This window comes from Heliconius melpomene, chromosome 15 (genome assembly GCF_056956725.1).
Source record: "Heliconius melpomene rosina isolate 202511_hmr_F chromosome 15, ASM5695672v1, whole genome shotgun sequence".
Classification (NCBI taxonomy): Eukaryota; Metazoa; Arthropoda; class Insecta; order Lepidoptera; family Nymphalidae; genus Heliconius; species Heliconius melpomene.
This window is the reverse complement of record NC_140403.1, coordinates 8742015-8765502: the sequence shown is the minus strand read 5'-3', so window position 1 is coordinate 8765502 and position 23488 is coordinate 8742015. Positions and strand designations below refer to the sequence as shown.

The window sequence follows — 23488 nt, the reverse complement described above, 5'->3', positions numbered from 1 at the left end:
AACACTATTAGATCTACTGACGACTGGTTACACTCTTAAGATTAGACTTGGAAATCAGGTAAAATAATTTAGTACTTGGGACACAAATAGAATGAAAATAAATATAGTTATTTAAAATTTGGTAAATTTAGAAAAAAAATTAAAAAACTGAACTATTTACTTCATTTACTTCGCGCAGTCAGGTAAAAATGAAAAACAAGTAATATGAAAAAATATTTAATTTACATTTTTTTTATAGAACTTAATAAATAATTATTATAAATTTACTACAAAAAACCTAATATTATGACAAGATTATTATTAGGTAAGAAATTGTCGTATTTTTTTAGAATATTATTCCTAATTTAATTATTTACTAACTGTTTATAGATAGGGAGTGAAATTTCAAATTATCTTAATACAAATCATTTTATGTACAGTTTTTTAACATTTAGAAAACGTTGTGTTAAACACTGTGCTACCCATTTCAACACAATTTTCGCGACACATATTAAAATTTACTATATAACATCTAACCCCACAAAGAAAAGTCTCCACGTGGCGTGATTGGCATTTGAACATTAAAACACGGCGTTCAGTTCCGCCATCCAGAGTGAATCTCTAAATATCATGATGAAACTTCATCTTTGACATCTTCTTCTTCATCATCTTTACCACCTTCAATTCACATTCCACCGAGTAGATATCGAAGGTCGTGGCGTTGGATTCGACGCTCCTGTGCCACAAACTATTAAACAATAGTACCATACAGCCTAAATTCTGTAACTATATTTTTTTTTTATTATAGAACGAATAAGTTAACTTATATTTCTCGATTACTTAGGAGAAATCAGTCTTATGAAGATGATTTTATTTAATTTTGGAGATTTATAAATGCGTCTCTTCTTCATCAGACGCGAGTGAAGGATAGGCCAGGTCGAGGTAGCGTAATCTGGTGGAAAGGAAATCTTCGGCTTGGATTTCCATTTTGGCGTCGAAATGTGATCGCCAGCCGCCTGCTTCACCTGTGAATTGTTATGAAATGTATAAGATTCTTTTAATGTTAAAAAAGAAAGCGAATTGGGCAGTTATATTTTTGGAAATTAAAAAAATATATGATTTTCAAAATATTACTTTTTTACTCTATAGCAGGATAGCCAGAGGGAACCTAGTGTTAGACACTTCGTTCCCCACTTTGCGTGTTGAGTGGTGGAACTCAACGCCTAGTTTTAATATTATTATTATTTTTATTATTTCTAGGAACCACAAACCTTTTCTTATAAACTGTATTTCGCCGTTTTCGCTGTTGGTATTATTGACTGTTTTGTTTTTTCTGAGGCTGTCAAAGCTGAGGTGGCCAGCGAGGGCACTAATTTGGCCATCTGAGTAATTTCTGTTTAGAAACTTGCATACACCGCGGATCATTTTTGGTAAATCCTATAAAAAAGTTAATATTTTTGTTAGTTTAACGCTACATCCCACTCATAACAGTACAGGCCTACAGTAGAACCTAGTGATAAGACACTCCGTCCCCTAGACTAGACTATCCGCCAAATTATGGAGACTTGCTTCACCTACATATGATACAGTGGGCTACTTCGAAATTATTTTTGTTTTGTTTTTGTGTTTGTTTGAACGTTCAACTGAACAAACTCTTTGACCTTATATTTTTTTAGTAGGTATAGAAGTATAGAATTACATATTAAAATTATACCCACATTTATCATGTCTTCGTAGAAAATAAAATGGAGATTCTGATTGTGTCGTAACTTCCATGCTTCATTTGTATGCTCAACTATGGGAGTCCAGGGTACTGGAAAAGTTTAAGCGACAAATAAAAATATATTTTATTTAATAATTATAGGTAGGCACATAATTAAAAAATAAAGGAATGAGAGAGAGAAAGAGCAAAGAAATTAAAATATTAATAAATAATAAATCATTCCCACGAGTGCGAACCCACCACCGCCGCTTAACACCCTTGTGCCTGAGCTACGACTGGCCTCATTGGGTGAATAAAAATTGATAAAATTATAATAAAACACAAACACTTACATAAATCCCTTCGAAAAGCATCCCAAAAATTATTAAAGGTCGCTCTCATAAGTGTTTTTGTGACCATTTTATGTAAATAATAATATGAAACTGCAACATCTCTAGGATCTCTGGCGACGTAGATGACTTTAGCAGTAGTCAATAGAGATGGAGGTAAAAGAGAAAGAGGTAAATGTGTCTTTATGAATCGGGGAGATGGTGCCTGTTCTATTTTCTTCCAACTCGGCACTCTCGCTGCGTGGTTCAGGCCTTGGAAGTAGCCGAGGTTCATGAAATTACTTTTGATCAAATCGAATGCTATCTCCGGTATCATTGATGTTAGTCTGTAATTGTAAAAAATATAATAGAATGCGTCATACTAAAGATATGTAATACACATATCTTTAGTATTGTAATGATTTTATATAAATAGTTTTTATATTTACGATAATTTGTTATAGAAAAATGTAAATCAACCTCTTTGTTTAATAAAAAGATATATTTGAAAATTTATACATAGAACTAGCGCGACGCTTGATGTGTTGAAAATTCTGATGCGCATTATTAGATTTGGAGCTGAAGAGGAAAGTGGTCCTCTAGAATAAAATATTGTATTATAATTTAAGATATACATTGTACAAGCCTAATGGTATCTAGCCCTGGAAGAAGTATAAGTTCTGTAAAAGTCCTGAGATATAAATTGTAGAAGCCTAATGTTATTTAGCCCTGGAAGAAATATAAGTTCTGTGAAAGCCTCGAGGTGTTTGATTTCTTTACAGTATGACGCATTGACTGAGACCGTCGTGGCGCTGTGACACCCTTCACGCTGTATCCTGTACATCCCATCCTATTTCTTATTTATATTTTCTCAAAATATATATAATATTCACTTACTCTAACATAGGGAACCGATCAAAAAGAGGTTTTTCCTTAGCAGCTTTGTAGTCTAATTCATTTTCAACGAGCCAGACCATTTCTTGGGTCCATGTTGTTCCTGGAAATTTTGGATACTAATTTATATAGTACTTATAATCATTTTATGTAGAGCGAATTGTGCCGCAGGGGCACGAAGTGAAGTTGTGCGTTCACATCCATTCACACAGGGGTGGGTACACAGGGGTTCCATTAAGGAAAATAAATATGTAATATTTTCATTCCTTAGCTCTGATGTCCGATGCAAAAGGGCGGCGTTGACTTCCGTCACTCAAAATGCAGTGCCCCCAGAATCCAGCAGAAAGTGGAGAACGGAGTGTCTTAACACTAGGTTCCCTCTGCCTACCCTGCTGTGTGCGGGATACAGCGTGAAGCTGATTTGATTTTTTTATTTTTTTTACCTACTTATTATTTATTTAGTATTATAACTGCTATAAAGAAACGTTTTTTATTCATTTGAACCAAAAATTCTACGGTCGATACAATTGATAACATTTTTGATACAAATAATGCAGTGTTATCTTTTATCAGATAGCTAAATACACGTAACCATATATTTTGGGTGAACGCTAAAGCTAAATAACATAATTTTTTATGCCATTTTATTTTACAAGTACCTATTTAAAAATTCATATAAAATTATCACAAAATTTTCGTTTAAAGTTATCACATTTTTTTCACCAAAATTATAGTCATGAAAAGATATTTAGGTCAGACTTGAAACCGTCGTGGAGTAGCGACAGCGGCGCCGATGGGGATATGGGTTCAATTCCTGAATCCTTCTTGGATTTTCATTTCCTCGCTCTGGTTAGAAGGCGCGCGGCGTTAAGTTTTGCCAGTCAACACGTAACGATAATGTACTTGCTGCTCATTATTTAAATTTTACATAAGAAATCGACTTTGAACTTTGAAAAAAATCGTTATTTACACGCTTGTCTACATTTTATCTTGGTGACTATAAATAAATACGTATACAAAGATAATATCTAATTAAATTATTGTGTTCATATAATAATCTAATCCTATTGTAAAATAAAGAAATTAGGCACAAAGCTTATCAATATTGCAATTTATTTTATTAGCAATGTAAAATACATATTGTTACAACATTTACAATATACCTACATATATCGTAAATCTTGATTTATAAACTAAAACACTTAATGCTTATGTTAGTTTCTTTGTTAATTAATGTTTTTTTGATATTTTCACTTTAGGGATTTTTTAATATTATTTAGCGAATTGCGAATTGCAACATGGGAACCTATTTCTCCAAAACCTTAATAATATATGCATTTATATAATTAGAGCAAAGCTAAAGCAATATCTTGTATTTTAATGTGTACGTTTGTCAAGCTCACCTGATCTCGGGAACGTGATGACCCATATGTCGTCTGGCCGCACCTGCATATTGTAAATCGCCTCTGCGTGCTTCCTGAAGGCGCCCGGCATCACGTACTGTTTCTTGCCGCATTTCACGAACGTCTTTGTATAACCTGACAGCATAATTTAAATATAATTATAAAATTATATATTGTTATTAACAAAAAGAGTTGAACTTGAAGACAGTCGTGGTCGTGACAATCGTCGTCGTGGTTGTGAGTTCGATCCCCACAAAAAAAAATATTTATTTAAATTAATATTTTCATTTCTTCTCTCTGCTGCCGAAGCAAAGCGAGTCGTTAATTTCCGCCACTCAACAATTCGGGGAAAGTAGGGAAAGGAATGTCTAGGTTCCCTTTGCCTACCCTGCTGCGTGCAGGATACAGCGTAAAAGCTGATAATTAATAAATACATTTTTTTTGCAATCAATGGTCAATATAATTTTGACACATCTACTGAAGCACAAAAACTCCAATATCCAAAGTAATGTCGTAATAATAAAAAAATAAAACAGTCTTTTCATATTTTTTCACTATGGACGTAACGGCCATCGTTCATTATTTTGACGTTTCCCATTTCCGCTGCTTCATTAATCCAGGCTTGACATAAAACATTATCAACAAATGCTACCTACTCAAATAAAAACACTATTTTCTTTTTATTTTGTGTATGTACTTTATTTCGGACAAGTTAATATTAGATATACATATATCTATTATCGTGGATATAGGGACAGTCGTTCTGCTCAGGAGAGCTTCCCAGCTGGTGCTATATTCAAAATTGGGGATAAGGAGCCTAGCGTTGGGACATACTCGCTTCCCATTTCCTCCTCCAAATTCCAAAGGCACTGAATTTTAAGTGGCGGAACTTAACGCCGCTTTATTATTTAATACAACGCTGAATTCAATCGAATTCTTCAATAGTCCTTAATAGTCATAAGTTATTTAAACTTAATTACACTTAACAAAGTGAACTGCAAATGACGATAACCAATATGGATATTAATTTAAATTTACAAATGAAGATAACGACTTCCGTAATGGGATCCATATACGTTTTTAATTGTAATGAACTATTTTTAATGAATTCAATCTGCAACAGCTTTAGCGGAATGAGCTTTTACGAGACAAAATTTACTTTAGTATACGAGTATATATTAACCATGTATTATATAATTATTTAAATATAATGTTAACAAAACCTATACTTAAGGCCATTCGTTGTGCACGTGTTACAAAACGAAAGTTATAACAATTTTAACATGAAATAGTTTTTTTCCGATAAAATAGAAACTGCAGCGTTAAATTCCGCCATTTAACAGGCAATGTCTGGAATTCGGAACGCTAGTGGAGCCAGTGGAGAATGTTGGGGGCTTTCCCAGAGAGACACTTCCATTGACCTTCGAGAACGGCTTGTCGATGATACTGAAGGAAGGTCACATAAAAGACGTCAGATGATCAGAACTGATTGTTTTTGTGCCAGGGAGTCAACTATGATAACTTTTCCAAAAATTTAAACACTTTTCTACTCTTTCTATTTATTTTGAAACATTATTTTTTTAACTTTTATTTAGAATATTTGAAGCTTATACAGGCATATGTAATATATGATGAAATCATATACCTATCTCAGTACCTAATCTTAGTTTTTAACTTTATCGGGTATTCCAGCGACCTACTATTATAATAGACTTTATCGTTGACGTCATTGACAGAAAAACAAGTGACAGAACAAATATGATAATGGGAAATCAGTATAAACGAAATTGTTATCTTTTTAGTCATTATATCCTACATGCAGTACAGACAGAGAGAGAGAGAGAGAGAGAACTTTATGTCCAAACGCGTCGTATGTCGCTTTTCGCTAAGATTCGAAATTTTAAGCGTTACGCCGCGAAAAAAAATTGAAAATAAATCAAATATATGCTCAATTTTTTGAACGTCAAATAATTTACCACCAAATCACTAAACTTAATTCCTCAGACCTGAAAAATAACTTTAAAAACGTAGCGAAAATTTTTATTCACTGAATATAAACGAAAAGAAATTGATTTTAAAACGAGTCTGTTCTCCAATTTTGGCCTAAGTCAGGAGGCATCACGTGTTAATTAATAAAAATATGACATTTTTCATTTCCTCGAGTAGGTGTCGTGCTATTATTTTAATTAGGTAAACAATTAGTGTCGGACACTCCGTTCTCAGTCTTTCCCCTGTATTCGCGATATTGTGTGTTAATTAGAGAAATTCAACCAAGCATCCTATTCCTATCCTATCCTATCTATATATATAAAATCGAAAAGTCACTCATTCATCACGAAATCTCAGAAACTACAAGTGCTAGGAATCTCAAATTTTGCATAGGAGTTACTTATAGGACGTAGGTGCTCGCTAAGACGGGAATTTGCAATATACAATTTCTAAGGGGTTGTTTTTGGGGTCGAAAGTTTGTATGAATCTTCCTTACTACAAATGCTAGGAGTCTCAAATTTTGCATAGACGTCACTAGGACGTAGTCATGGAGACAGAAATTAATAATAACGTAGTTCACGCGGGTGAAACCGCGAGCGGACCGCTAGTATCTTATAAAACAAAGTCGCTTTTCGTGTCTGTCTGTTGTTTCTAACTCTTCTTCTTCTAAACCGCCCAACGGATTTTGATGTGGTTTTCACCATTAGGTCGAGTATTTTTACATGAAAATAATGTACTGGAGTATTGTTCCTCTTAATAAGATCTACAAAAAAGTCCGCGAGAGCATATTCGTATCTTTTAAGAATAACGTAGTAGTGATCATTTTTCTGTCTAAAAATAATAATTTCTATATATTTTTTATTGTGAGTCATATTTTTGTGCGAAACGGCTTATACAAGCGCGTACACCGTGCCCGCCTGCCTTACACGCATCGGTGGTTCAATGGTAGAATACTCGCCTGCCACGCGGGCGGCCCGGGTGCGATTCCCGGCCGATGCATTCTATTTAATTTTCCTCACAGGCAGCCACGTAGTGCTTGCTTTTCATCAGGGACAGAATACCCTCTTCAGCACTAGCCACAAGCTCGAAAAAAAAAACCCTGCCTCCTCTATAGCAACGAAGATTTAGATGCGTTTGTACGTATTGGATAATTGGAGTTGAATGTATTATTTCAGCGCGATATATTTGGTTTCATATTTTTTGAAGTAGTTATTAGTAGGTAGGTTTTTGTTTATAATTTCTTCAAAGTTTTTAAGTTTAAAAATAGTCATTTAACTATCTAAAAATAGTCATTTATATATATTTTAATAAGTACTTGAAAAGATTACTAGCACAGATTTAAAATTACGGTACCTACTAAGAAATCCTTGCTGTGTAAAACAATTGGAAAATCTTTATTGAAACTACGAAAATGCGGGTTGCATTAGGGTTTAATTAATTTTCACATTATCTTAAGTGCTTTGCAAACATACATTATATGAATAATCCAGTAGTAAAAGCGGGCGAAGCCGCAAGGGGGTCGCTAGTTGTGTTAATAAAATGAGAAAATCAAATTTAATTTAAATATTACCCAAATGCAAAGCAGATTGAACTTAACTATTGCATTTACAATCAAAACTTATGCTATAATGCTACAAAAAACGAAACAATTGTAATAATTTTTAATGTTTTTATTTTCTTCGCTCTGGTAACAAACGGCATTGAGAGTTCCGCCGTGTTAAACGGAAGCGTCTTGTTGGAGAGTAGAATATCTAAACACTAAGTACCCAGGTTCCCTCTGTATACCCTGCTATCTACGGGATACAGCGTGAAACAATAGCCTTATGTGATTTCCGAAATAATGAACTGCAGAATTATATTAAATTCACATCACTCAATTACGGTTAGTTCGTATTACGTTCATTGTTATGCTATTGTTCCTAATTGATGTTATACAATATTGCTAGCTAATTGGACAACCTGATTCCAAAACCATAATATATATCATGATTAATGATTAAAACATAAAATTTAATTCAAAAAGCGATTTATATGAAATAGTAAATTTATGAATTAAAGAAGTAACGGTCGGTACAAACGATCCTATCCCCGTTCGTGGGAATTAATTATTATCATATTCCAGCTCTTGTAGACAAAGTGCGGTATTGGGCTCCGCTATAAAATACATATTGTCTCAAACTATACTACGAAAGCGCGTAGCTGAAGATTAATTAATAATTTTGTGCTATTAATTTATCATGATAAAATGTATAAAGATCGGAATATAAGCGTCTTTTACATAACACTAGATTCCCTATGCCTCCCAAGGAGTACAGCGTAATTCTAAAAGAGTACCTACTCGCTTAGATAATATTGAATATTGATTCTATTAAAAAAATAAAGGATAATTAATTAAATAAAGGAAACAAAAATATTTAATTTTTTATCCTGTACTTTTTCGGGTAGGAATCGATTTTACAAACATCGGCTAGATTGTCATTTTGAATTAATAAATCAGGAAAATAGCTAAATTCTATCGAAAGAAGACTATGCAAAATTACTTGATGCTTTTTTTTGTATTAAATCTAAAGATAATTCATAAAATTATGTTTCATTTTGTAAACGCGTAGTACCTACGTATATCTCGTTTACGTCACTTTTGTTTTGATTAAATTTGTAGCGGCTACAAGCGTACTCGAGAGCCAATTTTATTTGAAGGTCTACTCACTTAAATGCCATTTAATCATCTCGAACTGAAAATATTGCCGAAAAAAATATTATTTGGCCGTCGTGGCATAGTGGCTCAGCGCGGAGCTGTAAGCGTGACGGTTGTGGGTTCGATTCCCATTATGGGAAATAATGTATTTTTATAGGAAGAATCTTTAGTAGAGTGGGAAGATATGAAATCGATGGAAAGATTTATTGCTTTCTATAACAGAGTTAACGATAGCGGTACTCAATGCAGTGTTGGTACCGACGCTGTTGATAAATAATTGAAGATAGATTCTTCTTGGTATGCCAAGAATACACCGTACGGATATTCCTCGTGATGCATGCTGGACTTGCAACCCAAGTATAGGTTACGCTCACTTCTACTATCTGAGTTTCTCTACCTCCCTAACATTATTTATATAATTTTCTCTCCAACTAGAAATCAAATCCAAAACCTACCGCTTACAATCAAAACCTTCAAAAATATCTGAACGAATACTTAAATTCATTACAATATATAATAAATCAGCTATCAGCTTCACGCCGTATCCCGCACACAGTAGGGTAGGCTGAGGTAACCTAGTGTTAAGACACTCCGTTCACTTCTTTCTGCTAAAAAAATTATGAATCATTATTCAATTATTTAAATAACTTCTTTAGATAATATGACGTTGTGTTTACTGATAACTAGAATTAAGTACATAGATATTGTAATGATATAAAAGTTCGACTGCCCTCAATTAAAACAACAGACTAATTAATCAGAAACATTCAGTACATGTGAACTACGTCTTATTTATATAATAGATAATTGTAAGTAAAATTTATTTAAATTTAAGCTATTTTAGGGTTCTGTAACTTTTAAGGAAAATAGTTAATATTTCATCTCTTTGAGGGGGGATCGAACAAGCCTGGCCTCAGACTACTGGACTCTATAAACAGAATCTAAATTAATAGGGTACTTCTGGTTGACCTAGAATTATGAAATTTAGTACCTAGCATCTACAGGTATCGCTAATTCACGAAAAAACTATATATTTGTGGGTCAATCCTAAAAAATAATAGCCTTAAAATGGGTCAAAATTTAATATTAAAGCCGCTTTTTAACGTGAGGTATCAGATGAAAAGGCTCTGGCTAAGCTAAGCCTGAATTTCAGAAACAGCTCGAGACCTCCAATTTTTGTACGGAACCCTCAGTGGGCGAGCCCGACTTGCGCTTGTCCGAGTTTCAAGAAAATTGTGGGGTCGGAGGAGTGTGACATTTGAAATATAGTTACAGTTTAGATATAGAGACGGAGTACAAAATGCTAATAGCGGAACACAACGCCGCGCACTACCCAAATATATTTTAACCATAATAATATCAATAATTACGTACATTGCATAATATGACCGTCTTATAATGAAATAACGTTTAGCTTTCTACTAAACAATAACAAGCAAACGATAATATTAGAATAATAAACATTATAATACTAGATATATTTAATCTTTCAATTAAATTATAAATCAATTAAAGATCTAATCTCAATTATATATTTAAATAAAAAAACTGAATTTCCCCGTACATTCGCACCGATAATACTATAATATTATCTATATAGATAACTGATATTATATAAGACTAGTGGACCCGAACGCGGCTACGCCCGCTTGCAGTATACGAATATTTATTAAATATATTTATGAAATTATTTTCAGTTTTCAATAGAGAGATGCGTTAAGCAAGCTCATTTTGGGTGACGTTTTCTAACAACAAACTTTGCAAATCGTTGCTTAGCAACGGCGGTTGTTATTAACATGGTGGAATAAATTGCATGTCAAATTAATAAGTATTTTAATATATTGGTATATATCGACAATATTACAAATGTGATAAAAAAAGTATCCTATGTTCATCAGATTTAAGTACCTATACACTTAAGTATCTCTATATGAGTATTTTATCACAATTAAATCAGCAGTTTGGCCCTGATTGCGTAAAAGACAGACAGACAGACAGAGTTACTTTCGAATTTATAATATAGGTATGGTAACAATTGGTATTTTATTTATATCTTTACGGCCCAATATAAATAATAAGATAGGGTCTAAGTCAAATTTTGTACTAAAATTTATAAAACCATAATTTCGTTTATACCTATTTGAATTATATGATGCAATATGAATTATAAACACACCTAAGTAGGTAAAGTAGATGTTTACTTTTTTGCTTTTTTAAAAGCAGAGAGAAAATAATAGCATATGACAGGAGACCCTGGGAATCTAGTGTCAAGACACTACGTTCCACTTTTTTCTACAATATTCTGGAGGCATTACGTGTTGAGTGATGGAACTCAACAACTCTAACCAGAACAATAAAACAAAATATTAAATATTTTATTTCTTGAGAATCAATTAGTCCAGCTAACAGTCGCATTTTTGTAAATGGCCCCACTATCATTTAATCTATAGTACCTAAAATATTACTTAATTAAAATAATGTTAAATGTCTATCTGCATTTAGGGATTTAAAACAATAATTGAAACAAACGTAAGAAAAATTAAAGATGAAGTGATGAGCCACTATGTTCTTCCTGTCTTCCTTTAAATATCTATAAGTACCGAGAACAACAAAAAGTGTGGGAACACAACAATACTAACTTGTAGGCAGTAACGGAAAAAAAATGGTAAAAAAACACCGATAAAATTGACTTAAAAACCATCGTGGCGTAGTGTTATGACACCTTACTGTAAAAGTGATGACTGTGAGTTTAATTCGCACTTAGAGGAATATTCAAATTATTTATATTTTTACGTTCTGGCAAACAAAACACGGCTACCGCCACTTATAAGACAACGTTTTGAAAATTGAATAGAAGGCAGTGTGTTAAATTACCCTGCCTATTATGTTGGAAAAACCAAGCAGTAAAACTGCCTTTTTTTAAAAGCAATATTTTCTAACATGTGACGCTCATAAGAATTGTATTTTTAATTTTTATATGTTTTCGATAATAACAAAGTTCGTCTATAGATAAAATTACATAAACCTAATGAGTCCAAGGCCGTATGGAGATCAGTCGTATCTACGATATCTTTACAGCTAGACTTATTTTATTATTTTCAGTTGCTTAGATAATTTTCCCATACTATCTAAACAATTTATGTGGAATTTTAGCCCTTATTGTTATCGATATGGAAACTAAAATTGCATATTCTTTAGACATCGGCATATATGATGTTTGATTGCTGTTGAGTGCAAAAGTAATCCACACTTCATAAATAAGACTTAAGGGAATTCCTAATTGTAAATCTTTTGTTGCATATCATCTATGAAAAGTTATGATCACCTCTTCAAGCTGTTAAGTTGTTTCTGCATAGATATAGGTAGGGTTATTAGGGTTAGGGTAGTTTTGCAGCTTCGTTACGTAACGTGTAACGGCGCCAGTCTGTCTGGATTCTCTTTCTCTCACACATAGGGCAACTGCAGGCTCGCTTCTCCTCTCTCATTTTATCTACTACGCTATGCGACTGTCTCTTCTCTTCGCATGACTCAGTGCTTACTATGCGGACACATACTATTGACTTTTCAATAATGGTATTTTATTAATAAATTTAAATAAGAGGATTAAATAATGATATTAATAATGTAGGTACATACATACAATTCTATATTCAAGAATTGGAACTTCTTTCCCCAAACTCTGCCCAATTTTTAAGACATTGTGTTCGTACTGTCTCACCCCACAAAAGAAGAAAAATATAAAAAAAATACTTACTTTAATTGACATCCCTATCTTTAAACTAAAATACAAACAACAAACACCAACCGATATGAATATACTAAATGCACTTGCAAATCACTCAACGCACCTATTAGACATTTCTTGATAATCTTATCCTCCTCGGGCGTGACGTCTTGTATCTCGTAAGGTAGATCCAGCCACGGAGCCATTTTCACAATCAACAGTACACTGGGGCAGAGCGGGCCAAACGTCCGGTTTTCAATAACTGATATCTTATCATATCGATCTACGATTTCGATAAAATAACTGTGCGATTCCATTTTTTTAGTTGCTAAATTCCAAATTTTTCTTTTTTATTTAGTAAATGTATTTTAATTTGGACATAGCGGGATTTGAAACTGCGTTTTTAGGAAAGTGTTCAAGAAGCGCGGGTTCAAATCCGCCTTCCTTAATTTTTTTCTAAAGTATGTTTACCATACAAGTGCTATAAAAATGTTTAAAATATTCCAATATTTTCTTTACTTGTGAACTTGCTTTTGATTATTATTTGGTATATCAATTTGAGTGATGTTCGAAATTGAATCGAATTCTGGAAGCATTACGTGTTGAGTAGTGGAACTCATCACCGCGTTTTGCGTCGTCACCAGGGCGTTAAATATGTCGGAACTGAACGCCTCGCTTATCAGGACAAAACTCAGCAATCAATATCCTGGATTCAGGCAAAAGACGTTGAAAAGAGTGCCTTATCACTTGGTGCTCTCTGCCTTTTCTGCTGTAAGTACTGTGGGGGGAACTCAACCCCGATAAAATATACATTGCACCTGACAATAAATACAGTTTTCTTATTTCCTTATATTAAACTCGTTGAGATGTGATAAAATAGATAACACTGTGAATATGACAACAAAAATGACAATTGATAACTGAATAAGAGGTTAGAACCAGTATTATAGCTACGTCAGGAAATTTTTCAAATATTATACTTATTTATAATAACTAGAAATCAATTAGAATTATCGACTTTTTTTATATTTTTAGATATACTTATAGCAGGGTAGGCAGAGTCAATCTTTTATTAAGAGACTTCGATACCCACTTACAGCAAATTTTCGGAAGGGGCGTGCTGGCTGAGTCTACGACGTTGCTATAGCAACGCATTTTGTACAACAAATAAAAAAAATACTTACCTGTGGTAACAATGAAAAGCCACTAACACATTTAAAAAAATTAAATTAGACTTTAAATTACCAAAATTGAAAAAAATCTGGAAAATAAAAACAACACAATAAAATCAATTCAGCAAATAATTGAACCTGTTACCATTTTAAACACGAATTACAGCCATGACTCATCACCACTTCCCAACAGACATAATAAAATAATGACATAATAAAATATTTTTTTGGTTCAGATAAACTGATAAGTTATCAGTAGATTTAATGATATAATGATGCAATAATATTATAATATAAAAAACCCTTAATTCTTTTGGTTATAATAGGTAGGTACAAAAGATATTTTTTTTTCAGCTTTACTCTGAATTCCGCACATAGCAAAAAGAAACTTGGGAACCTAATGTTATGAGACTCCATTCCTGCACAGCACAAGCGTTTGACTGTGCCCAAGACAGGTAATGGATTCGATTACTCGAGGAAATAAAATATTACATACTTTCGTGTTTTCCCTCTGGTAAAGCAAATTGCATTGCGCGAAAAGTAGGAAATAAAAGTGTTTTAATGGCAAGTGAGTATCTTTACACTAGGTTCCCAGGTTCCCTCTGCCTACTCTGCTATGTACGAGATACAGTGTAGAACTAAAAAAAATACACTGTACACTGTAATGTTTTTTTCAGCTTGACGTTACAATACTACTAATCTAATACTAATAATCTCTAAGGTCTCCCTGCTACCTTGCTAAGGTAGACCTAGTGTAAAAACATGCCTTTCCCCGATTTCCATTTAAATTCAAGACATTACTTATAGAGCGAAATTCAAAGCGGCACTTTCGCTTATAAGAATAAGGAAATAAAAAAAATACCAACCGAATTGATAACCTCCCCCTTTTTTGAAATCAGCCAATGATTTATTTCCCCGACAAGTACAACTGCACTTTTATGGCTTGATAACTTTACTAACTTTATAATAATGATGTTTAAAAATCGGTAATCTTTACATAGCTACTTTACTTTATTATATTTATAGTTTACATTAATTTATATACAGGATGTAACATGATCGACGGATCAACGGTTGCCTATGGGTAAAAGACCTCAGTGTTATAAAGAGAGAATATGTGTTTTTTTGGAAAATAACGGATTCTTGAAGGAAGTTAGCAAATACAGCCCGACTGTTGAGTCTGCGCTCGTGGTTTTTTTTCTCAATATAGCTTATTAGTAGGCCTTTTGTATAATGCAATATTTCAAAAGTATCGGCTTATAAATCTGGGAAATAAGAAGGAAACAAAAATAATTTTTAAATATTCTTTTCACATTAATCACCACTTAAGTGTATTAGCCAATATCAAAAAAATTGTACTCAATGAATGCTGTCTGGTTTTAGTAGACTGGTAAAATGTGCAAACACTTATGTTAATATGGTAAAAAATCAATTTAAATGTAGTCAATTCTTGTAATAAGAATAACAATTTTTTACTCTCTCATGATTTGGATACATTTTTAACATGTTTTCATCGAGCTGCGCCTATGAAACTTTCAGAGATTATTCTTTACTAATACTAGTATTTTTTTAAATTACATCTGGAAAAAAATCATCAGTAATTTTTTTCGCTACCCCCCTTGAAAGTCCTAGAAATACTGACGTCCCCTACCCATAGACAACCCTGTGTTACACCTGTATATCATTGAGATTGGGATTTCCACAAAAGGTTTTGCACTTCAATTATCAAATTATTGAGGCAATGATTCATCATGCCGAGTCATTCTGTACAACTGTAGAAACTATACACGATTAAAATCAAGTGGTTGTGATTGATAGAAAGTAATGAATCATAGTCAATGGAAAATCCGTAGTGAGGGTGTAATTTCTTTAAAAATCTATTATTTTATCGATTTCCCTAAAAACCATTTGTTACTAGAATATACATTTTTATTTTATTTACTTATATTATATACTAGCGGCCCTCCCGCGGTTTCGCCTGCGTGAACTACGTTATTATTAATTTCTGTCTCCATGAGTACCTACGTCCTATAAGTGACGTCCATGCAAAATTTGAGACTAGCTTTTGTAGTAACGAAGTTTCATACAAACTTTCAACCCCTTAGAAATCGACTATAGCAAATTCCCGTCTTAGCGAGCACCCACGTCCTATAAGTAACTCCTATGCAAAATTTGAGATTCCTACCACATGTAGTTTCTGAGATTTCGTGATGAGTGAGTGACCTTTCGATTTTATATATATAGATTTATTTTTCTATTGTAGCAGTCGTAGCCCAGTGGCAGTAGAGTGTGATTATTAATATATCAGTCATGTTATTTCAAGTACTTTGATGTTACATTTAATACTGTGGAATTTGATTTAATTACTCGATCACACAATAATTATTAGAAGTATAATAATTATTTTTTTAAAATTTATAAATAACAGTACGTCACAAATTCAAATACTCTCGTAGGAAATTTCTTCCACCGCCACGCAACTGTAGAATGGCCTACCTGCGGTAGTGTTTCCAGGTCAATACGACCTGGGGACAACGCACCTGTAGCTCCTCTGGTGTTACACGGAGTCGTGGGCGGCGGTGATCACTTACCAGGTGAACCGTTCGCTAGTTTCCCTGTCTTGTTCCATAAAAACAATTTAATATTTTCATAAATCTGCGGCGTTAATCTCCTCCGCTCATCTAGTCACGTCCCGGATACAGGGCATAAAAAGGTGGAACGAAATTTTTCAACACTACATTTCATGTACCCATCCTTTTAGAATCTACTTAAACATTTTAATGCAAATTACATTAAAACTCCACTTTAAATAGCTGACATTAATTGACATAGAAAATTCACCGCAACAAGGCTTCCTTGCTGAAAGCTTCCTTTATAATATAAGCTTCTATATAAGCTTCTCAGGCTGTGGAAGTAAAGCTCCCCATTGCCCTACAAGGGACGCGGTCACGCTGTCCTCAATCATTTGTGAGACGTCCCCACATCTGTTATACGAGCATGTGGACAAGAATGGACTTTTAAAATGGATGGTATCTTAAAAGCTCATATTTCAAAGTTTTTATCTAAAACAGATAGTTTGTTGGTATAAAAGAATATTAGTGTTTGTTTTTTTTTCTTTTGCTTCACGCTGTATTACATATATAGCGAGGTAGGCAAGGGAACCTAGAGTTAAGGTACTCCATTCCTTAGTTTGAGTCAAATTTTCGAAATATTATGTTACGAATGGGGGAACTCAAGTCGAGGAAATAAAATAAATAAATCTTGATCCTGACTCCTATATGCAGATATTTATTGGTTACAATACTTTTTTTGTTTATTTATGTGATCCAAATAAATACAGAATAAATCTAATCCCAATCAAATATAAAAATAACTTAACTTTATACAGGACGTGACCTACAAAGACTCTGTAACGTTAAAATACTAAGTATTAGATTAAGAAGACAACTTCACGTTTTATCCCGCACAGTAGGCAGAGAGAGACGGGGTATCAAATTTTAAGACACTCTGTTCCCATTAAGACATTTCCGTTCTGCGCTTTCCATAGAATTCTCGATTCTTTTATTTATAATATCTCAAATAGTAATATATTGTAGAGTTACTGCAAACTAACCTGCAAGTAATCTAGCATATACATAAAGGATATACGAGGTAGTACATAATTGTTGTTTATATCTAGATAACAGATGAAAGGAGAGTGCAGTTGGTAAAATTTATTAGCATATAGTATTTAAGTTTAACATCTTATGTCAAATGGAAGGGACGGAGTGACGTGTCACTAATTTCATTTTATAAGTTAATAAAATTAACAAATATTGCTAGCTCTGTGTTAGATGGTACTTTTTATATTTTCACACTATATTCCAAACATAGCAGAATAGGCAGAGGAAACATGCCAACTTAGTGTTATGACACTCCTTTCTCATTGAGACATTCTCGTTTCCCATATTCTACACAGAGCTAAAACCCTTCGTTCACCAATTCCAGCCAAATTTTTGAGACATTGACTATTAAATGGAACACAACGGCGCGCTTCGTCTTATTTTCAGAACGAAGAAATGAAAATATTTCATTTTCCGGAATGGAAATCGTACCCACAATCCCCGCGTCAAACGCTATGCCGGTGTGCCATGAGGGCCTTCATAATATAAAAGGCCATAATGAAATGTTATCGGAATTAGGTATTAGGTATATTCATTTGAAGGTAGTTTAATTTATGCATAGATAAAATAATTTACTATTAAACTTCTCCACAATTCAAGGAAACCCATGAAAAGTAGGATTCATTACAAATTACAAACTTAAACGTATCAATTTTCTTTTACAACCAGACCTTATTGCTAAATAATTAAAAGCTATTTTAGATTAGAGAGAGTGTTTCTATAAACCTGTATAAAAGTTTAACTTTTGAGTGGTCTCAGTTCAGAAATCAGATGAGTTCAGATATCAGTTAATTAGTTTTAAGTCTTGCCGATTGGTTCCATGAAGTTTGTTCTAAGAGGTATAGTAACTTTTTTTTTAAATACAATACTTAATTTAATTTTTATTAGTGGAAACTTAAATAGTTTTTATATATTGTTGCTGTATCCCGCATATGGCAGGATAGGCAGAGGGAACCTAGTGTTAAAACACCCCGTGCCTCACTTTCCCTCGATTATTTCAAAGCATTGCGTGATGAGTAGCGGAATTCAACGCCGAGCTTTTTCTTTGGTGCCACACCGATGAAATTAAAATATTAGTAAATTCATTAACCCGAGTGAAGATCGAACCCACGACCTGTTGCGTTTACAGTCTCACGCTAGTGCCTCTGCGACACCACTGGCGTTATTTTCCTTTAATGAAAATTTAACATTTAATTAAATTCTCGCAAACTCTTAGATCCTTAGTTTTCTAGAAAGCAGACTTGATTCCGTTAATTATGTGCATTTTAAGTGTTCAACTAATTTGAAAATTCAATATTCCTTTGACCTTTTTAACTGACAGTGGTAAAAAGATCCTTTTGGTCTTGCATTTGATAAAATTTCATTATTTTCATTTGATAATGACTGACTTTGTTTCGTTTTTTAGCTTCACTATGATGGTAGAGTAGGCAGAGGGAAGTTGGGAACCTAATTTAAGACAGTCCGTTCCCAATACGACACTTCCGTTGAATATCAAGGCATTGCGCTTTACTAGAGCGGGAAAATAGGTAAATATACTTTTGTATTTATCATCAAGGAGGGCCATAGTAAATATAAGAACGACACCTTTTGTTTTCTTATCAATGGTATAAATAGTCAATACTAAAATATAACTTATTTTCTAGGTATTTAGATTTTTATTTTCAATTCAGTCTAGGCCTCATACATTTGGCGGAAACTGGAAAACGGCTTAAACGGGGAACGGTTTAATGGGAACTTAATCACTTAACACTAGCTTCCCAGGCTCATCCTGCCTCCTCTCCTATTAGCGGGATAAAGCATGAAGCTAAAAAAAAACGATTGAGTTTCTCGCTGGCATTATCTCTGCAAAACTGCCTTTCAGGCCAATAGAAAATAAGTATCTACACAAGTTTCATAATAATGTTAATAGTAGATATTCTACTACTTTTTTTTATATATGTGTTTATCCGATTTCCTACAAAACTTACTGGTTCTATCTGGTTCTGGTTTCTTTTTTACAGCTGCATGCTGTATCCTACACATAGCAGGGTAAGCAGAGAGAATCTAAAAACCTAGTGTTATTACACTCCGTGCATCATTTATACACTTCTTTTGTGATTGGAGGAACTCACCCGACTGGGAATCAAACCCACTATCTTTAATATAATGTATAAAATAGCTAAGTTAATAAGCTAAAATTATATTCACATTAGCCTGTAAAAACCACAATATCTAATTTAATCCATATAAGAAAACCATTTAGTAAGAATCTGTCTCATCCTGATTCCTGCGGGCACCGTGACGTGACGTTAGATTAATTAATGCAACGCACTAATGAAGACCCATTGTTATATCATTTATCACTTGTTCTTGTCTGACGTGGAACGAGGACACGGTCGTTAGGATCCTGGATCCTAATTGGGATTCCAATTTTTGTAAATGCAATGTGGTTATTTTTTTTTTATTTATGGTTCATAATTTGAGGCCTTTTGCAGAGGAACAATCGTGCGGCTGTTGCGGGTTCGATTACCACTCGAAGAAATAAAATATTTGATATATTCATTGCCAATATATTTTCTCTTGATTTAATATTTCTTTCTGCCTACTTGTTAACACGTGGTACATGCCTGAAGAAAAGTAGTATTTATCCGAGACTAAATAAGATAAAAAGGAGAAGGATTCTTAGATATTATAAATTTATATATTTTAGAACAATAAACAGAGATCTCGAAGAAGGAGTGACTGCTGAGTTAGTTAGTCGATTTTGTAGAGAATACAAAAATATGTTAAATAGTAATATTCTTAATTTACTAAATTAATTCACTTCCTAAAGTCTTTTTGAGTACAGAATATCTAATTTTAATTATCCTAAATGAATATCGAGGTCACAAAATGATCAAATATTTAGCAAATATTCTACAATAGTATTTATACCTAATATGAATATGTGTTTCTGTGTTACTTGAAAGCTAGTGTTCCGTAAAATCAAAGCGAAGCGTTAATTAAATTAATTAAAATTTAATTTTGCGAATTAAGTTAAATTAAATTATCGCACCTGGTATGTGGGGCAAAATCGTACATAGCTATATTATAATAGTATATTTAATAAGTATCTATTAAAATCACAAACGAATTAATTATAATAATTTAATTATACGATTTCAATGAGAAACGTGGCTTAGCAGTGTATAATTTAAATGATTTAGGTTTTTTTTTAAACCTATATACTCGTATATTAATCTTATTTTTTTAGAAATGTCATACGTTCAACCGTTCAACGTACGAGATAGCTTAGAGAACGGTCTTAGGGACGGATGGAGGCTTACAAGAGGCGCGGGTTCAAATGTCGCTACATTCAAATTTTCATACAGTTTAAAAAATATATATTTTATAAGTTTTTATATGAAAAAAAAATATTTTAAAAATAGTTCTGTCAATCAATGTCTTATGTCTCGACAATTGAGCAGTGAATTGAGTAGAATTCAGAGTATAATATAAATATAGTAATTTTTACAAGAAATGTTTTTGCTAAGTTGAAGCAAGCCGGCGTATAAAATATTCGTATACAAATCATATAAAATAGACCATAATGTTTATTATTTACTAAGCAAAGAAATATATCTTGTAAATGACGAATAATAATAACTTAGAACTAATACTAAACCTTTAATAAATCGATGATAAAAATCTCTACAGGAGCATGAGAAAAAATCAGCCATATGCATTAACAGTATCGGTGTTCCATCGAAAAATAACGGAATCGAATCAAAAACAACGGTACCTGCACAAAATAGTGTATATTGACTGGCAGACTGAAAAATGGAATGGCAGTGGTAACCACACAACAAGGATTGGAATATAAAATAAAAAAAACCTACCCTTTTGCAGATATATGCAATCTGCTGATATTTTACAAGGGAATCCCGTCTGCAAAATATTAGCCGCCAAGTATTTTACTTCCGTTCCCTGCTTTCCGCTGGTTTAGGAAATATTGAGCGGCGGAACTTAACGCCGCGCTGTGTAGTCACTAGAACGACGAAATATTAAATACTTCTTTTCCTCGAGTGGGAATCGAAACCAGAACCTGTCGGATGTCGCGCGATTGGGCTCAATTAGTAAAAAGAATTCTTAGCTCTTTCTCTTTTCTTTTACCTATTCCTGATAAAATCTAATATTCTGTATATAATTTCATCACTTACCAACACCTTACATATAGGTGTTCATATATTATTATATATTCATACATCCATTGATCAACTCACATAGCAATTAGCGATTCAATTTCAATAGAATAGTATATTATATTAAACAGGTTATAACTGATTTACAATTTGCATAACGTTACGTATATTGTAAAACAATAGCTCATGGTGGTATTTAAATAGGTATATTAAATAATAATAATAATAATAAATATTGTTATTTGATTTTAATATGGTTGTTTAGAGGCACACTGGCACTAGGGTGTGAGTTGGATACCCACTCAAGGAAGTGAAATATTTGCCCACTGCCTCCAGAATTCCGCAGAAAGTGGTTAACGGGGTGTCTTAGGTAACACTAAGTTCCCTCTGCCTACCCTGCTGTGTGCGGGATACAGCGTGAAGCTGATTTATAGTGTTAAAATACTCCGTGCTAATTAAAGCATATTACCGACGAACTCTCGAGGCATTGCGTGATTAATCACGGAATTAAACGCCGCGTCTTGCCTCGTTACCAAAGAAAGAAATGTGTATTTAATTTGATACAATTTTAACTAATAAAAAATATTAATACAATTAGGTAAAGAATTACTTACGAACTTCAATTTGTACTTCCATTATTAAGATTGAATGTAAGAGAAATAATTGTTCCACTGATTAAATAATAAATGCAAATATATAACAAGAATGTCATAAATTTAACGTCTTAGCACGCTATTCTTTCTTAGCTTCTCACGCTTTATAAATATACATGATTCTTGATGATTTTTTTTTTTGTAATACGTAGGAAGGCAGGCCTAGACTAGACTGTCAAGACACTAAGACCTGTATTTATAAACTGCTCGTAAACCTGAGATCGATCTTGAGATGCTGTTTTCATCCGTATATACCCGTATGATTTATATATTATCTCAGATTAGAAAGCGATAAATACGGGTCTAAGTTCATATTCATAATTTTTTTTTTTAAATCTTACCAACAATTAACACGTGTTGGTTGTATCTATATATACATTTAATCTTCTTCTTCTTCTTAAAGTGCCTCTCCAACTAGTGAAGATTGGCAGTCAACTTCGCTTACTTAGTCCTGTCCCTAGCCAAATGAATTCAATCTACGACGTTTTTAATTCCAGTCCATTCCTTGATGTTCCTTAGCCATGACTTTCTTCATACATTTAATAGCAACAGTTTTTTATTCAGTCTAAAAACATTTTTAAATATATAAAAATATGATATATATAAAAGTCTCATTACTACAAAAATTGGGCGGAAAATCTTAACACTAGGTTTTCTCTGCCTCTCTGCGAGATATGCATATTACTTATATTTCTGAGTTCATTATTCAGCTTTAATTGTCATTTAAAAATCGCGTGCAAGAAGTTTATTTAGGATAACAAGCTATAATTTAAAATGCAAAATGCTCACTCAAAATGCGATACTAGTGAAGTTCCCTTGTTTTGTTTGTTTCATAAAAAAAATAGTCACTGTCGTATTTGAAAAAAAAACACATAAGAACTCCAAAGAAAGAAGCAGAAACCAACCGGCAACAAAATGAAAATAATTAATTTGCCCTAGTGGGAATCAAACCCACAACCCTCGTATTTACAGTCGGACGTAGTAACATGTGTAAATCATCATATTCGTTATATTTCGCTAAAGGAAAGCTTAAAAGAAATAAAAGAGGTCAAAGTAAGATAATTTAAAAAGTAAGGTAGGTTACATAAAGATCTTTATTGATATTTGTTTCCACCTCCTACTCCTA

At 33.1% G+C, this 23488-nt stretch overlaps 1 protein-coding gene across 2 annotated transcripts; it reads right to left on the bottom strand.

Moving 5' to 3' along the window:
- Positions 1-283: 283 nt before the first annotated feature.
- Positions 284-14776, bottom strand: LOC146531631 (sulfotransferase 1C4-like). 2 transcript variants are annotated; one of them, XM_085198412.1, is made up of 7 exons: positions 14754-14776; positions 4308-4442; positions 2908-3007; positions 2035-2357; positions 1698-1792; positions 1251-1416; positions 284-1004 (listed from the first exon to the last, which is right to left on the bottom strand). In XM_085198412.1, exons 2-7 carry the CDS (start codon positions 4396-4398, stop codon positions 868-870), a joined length of 912 nt encoding a protein of 303 aa, XP_085054538.1. In that variant the 5' UTR covers positions 4399-4442; positions 14754-14776; the 3' UTR covers positions 284-867. The 2 variants fall into 2 exon arrangements, with proteins under 2 accessions (XP_085054538.1, XP_085054537.1); XM_085198411.1 differs by lacking the exon at positions 14754-14776 and adding an exon at positions 12840-12979 and having other exon boundaries at positions 285-1004.
- Between the last annotated feature and the right edge of the window lie 8712 nt (positions 14777-23488).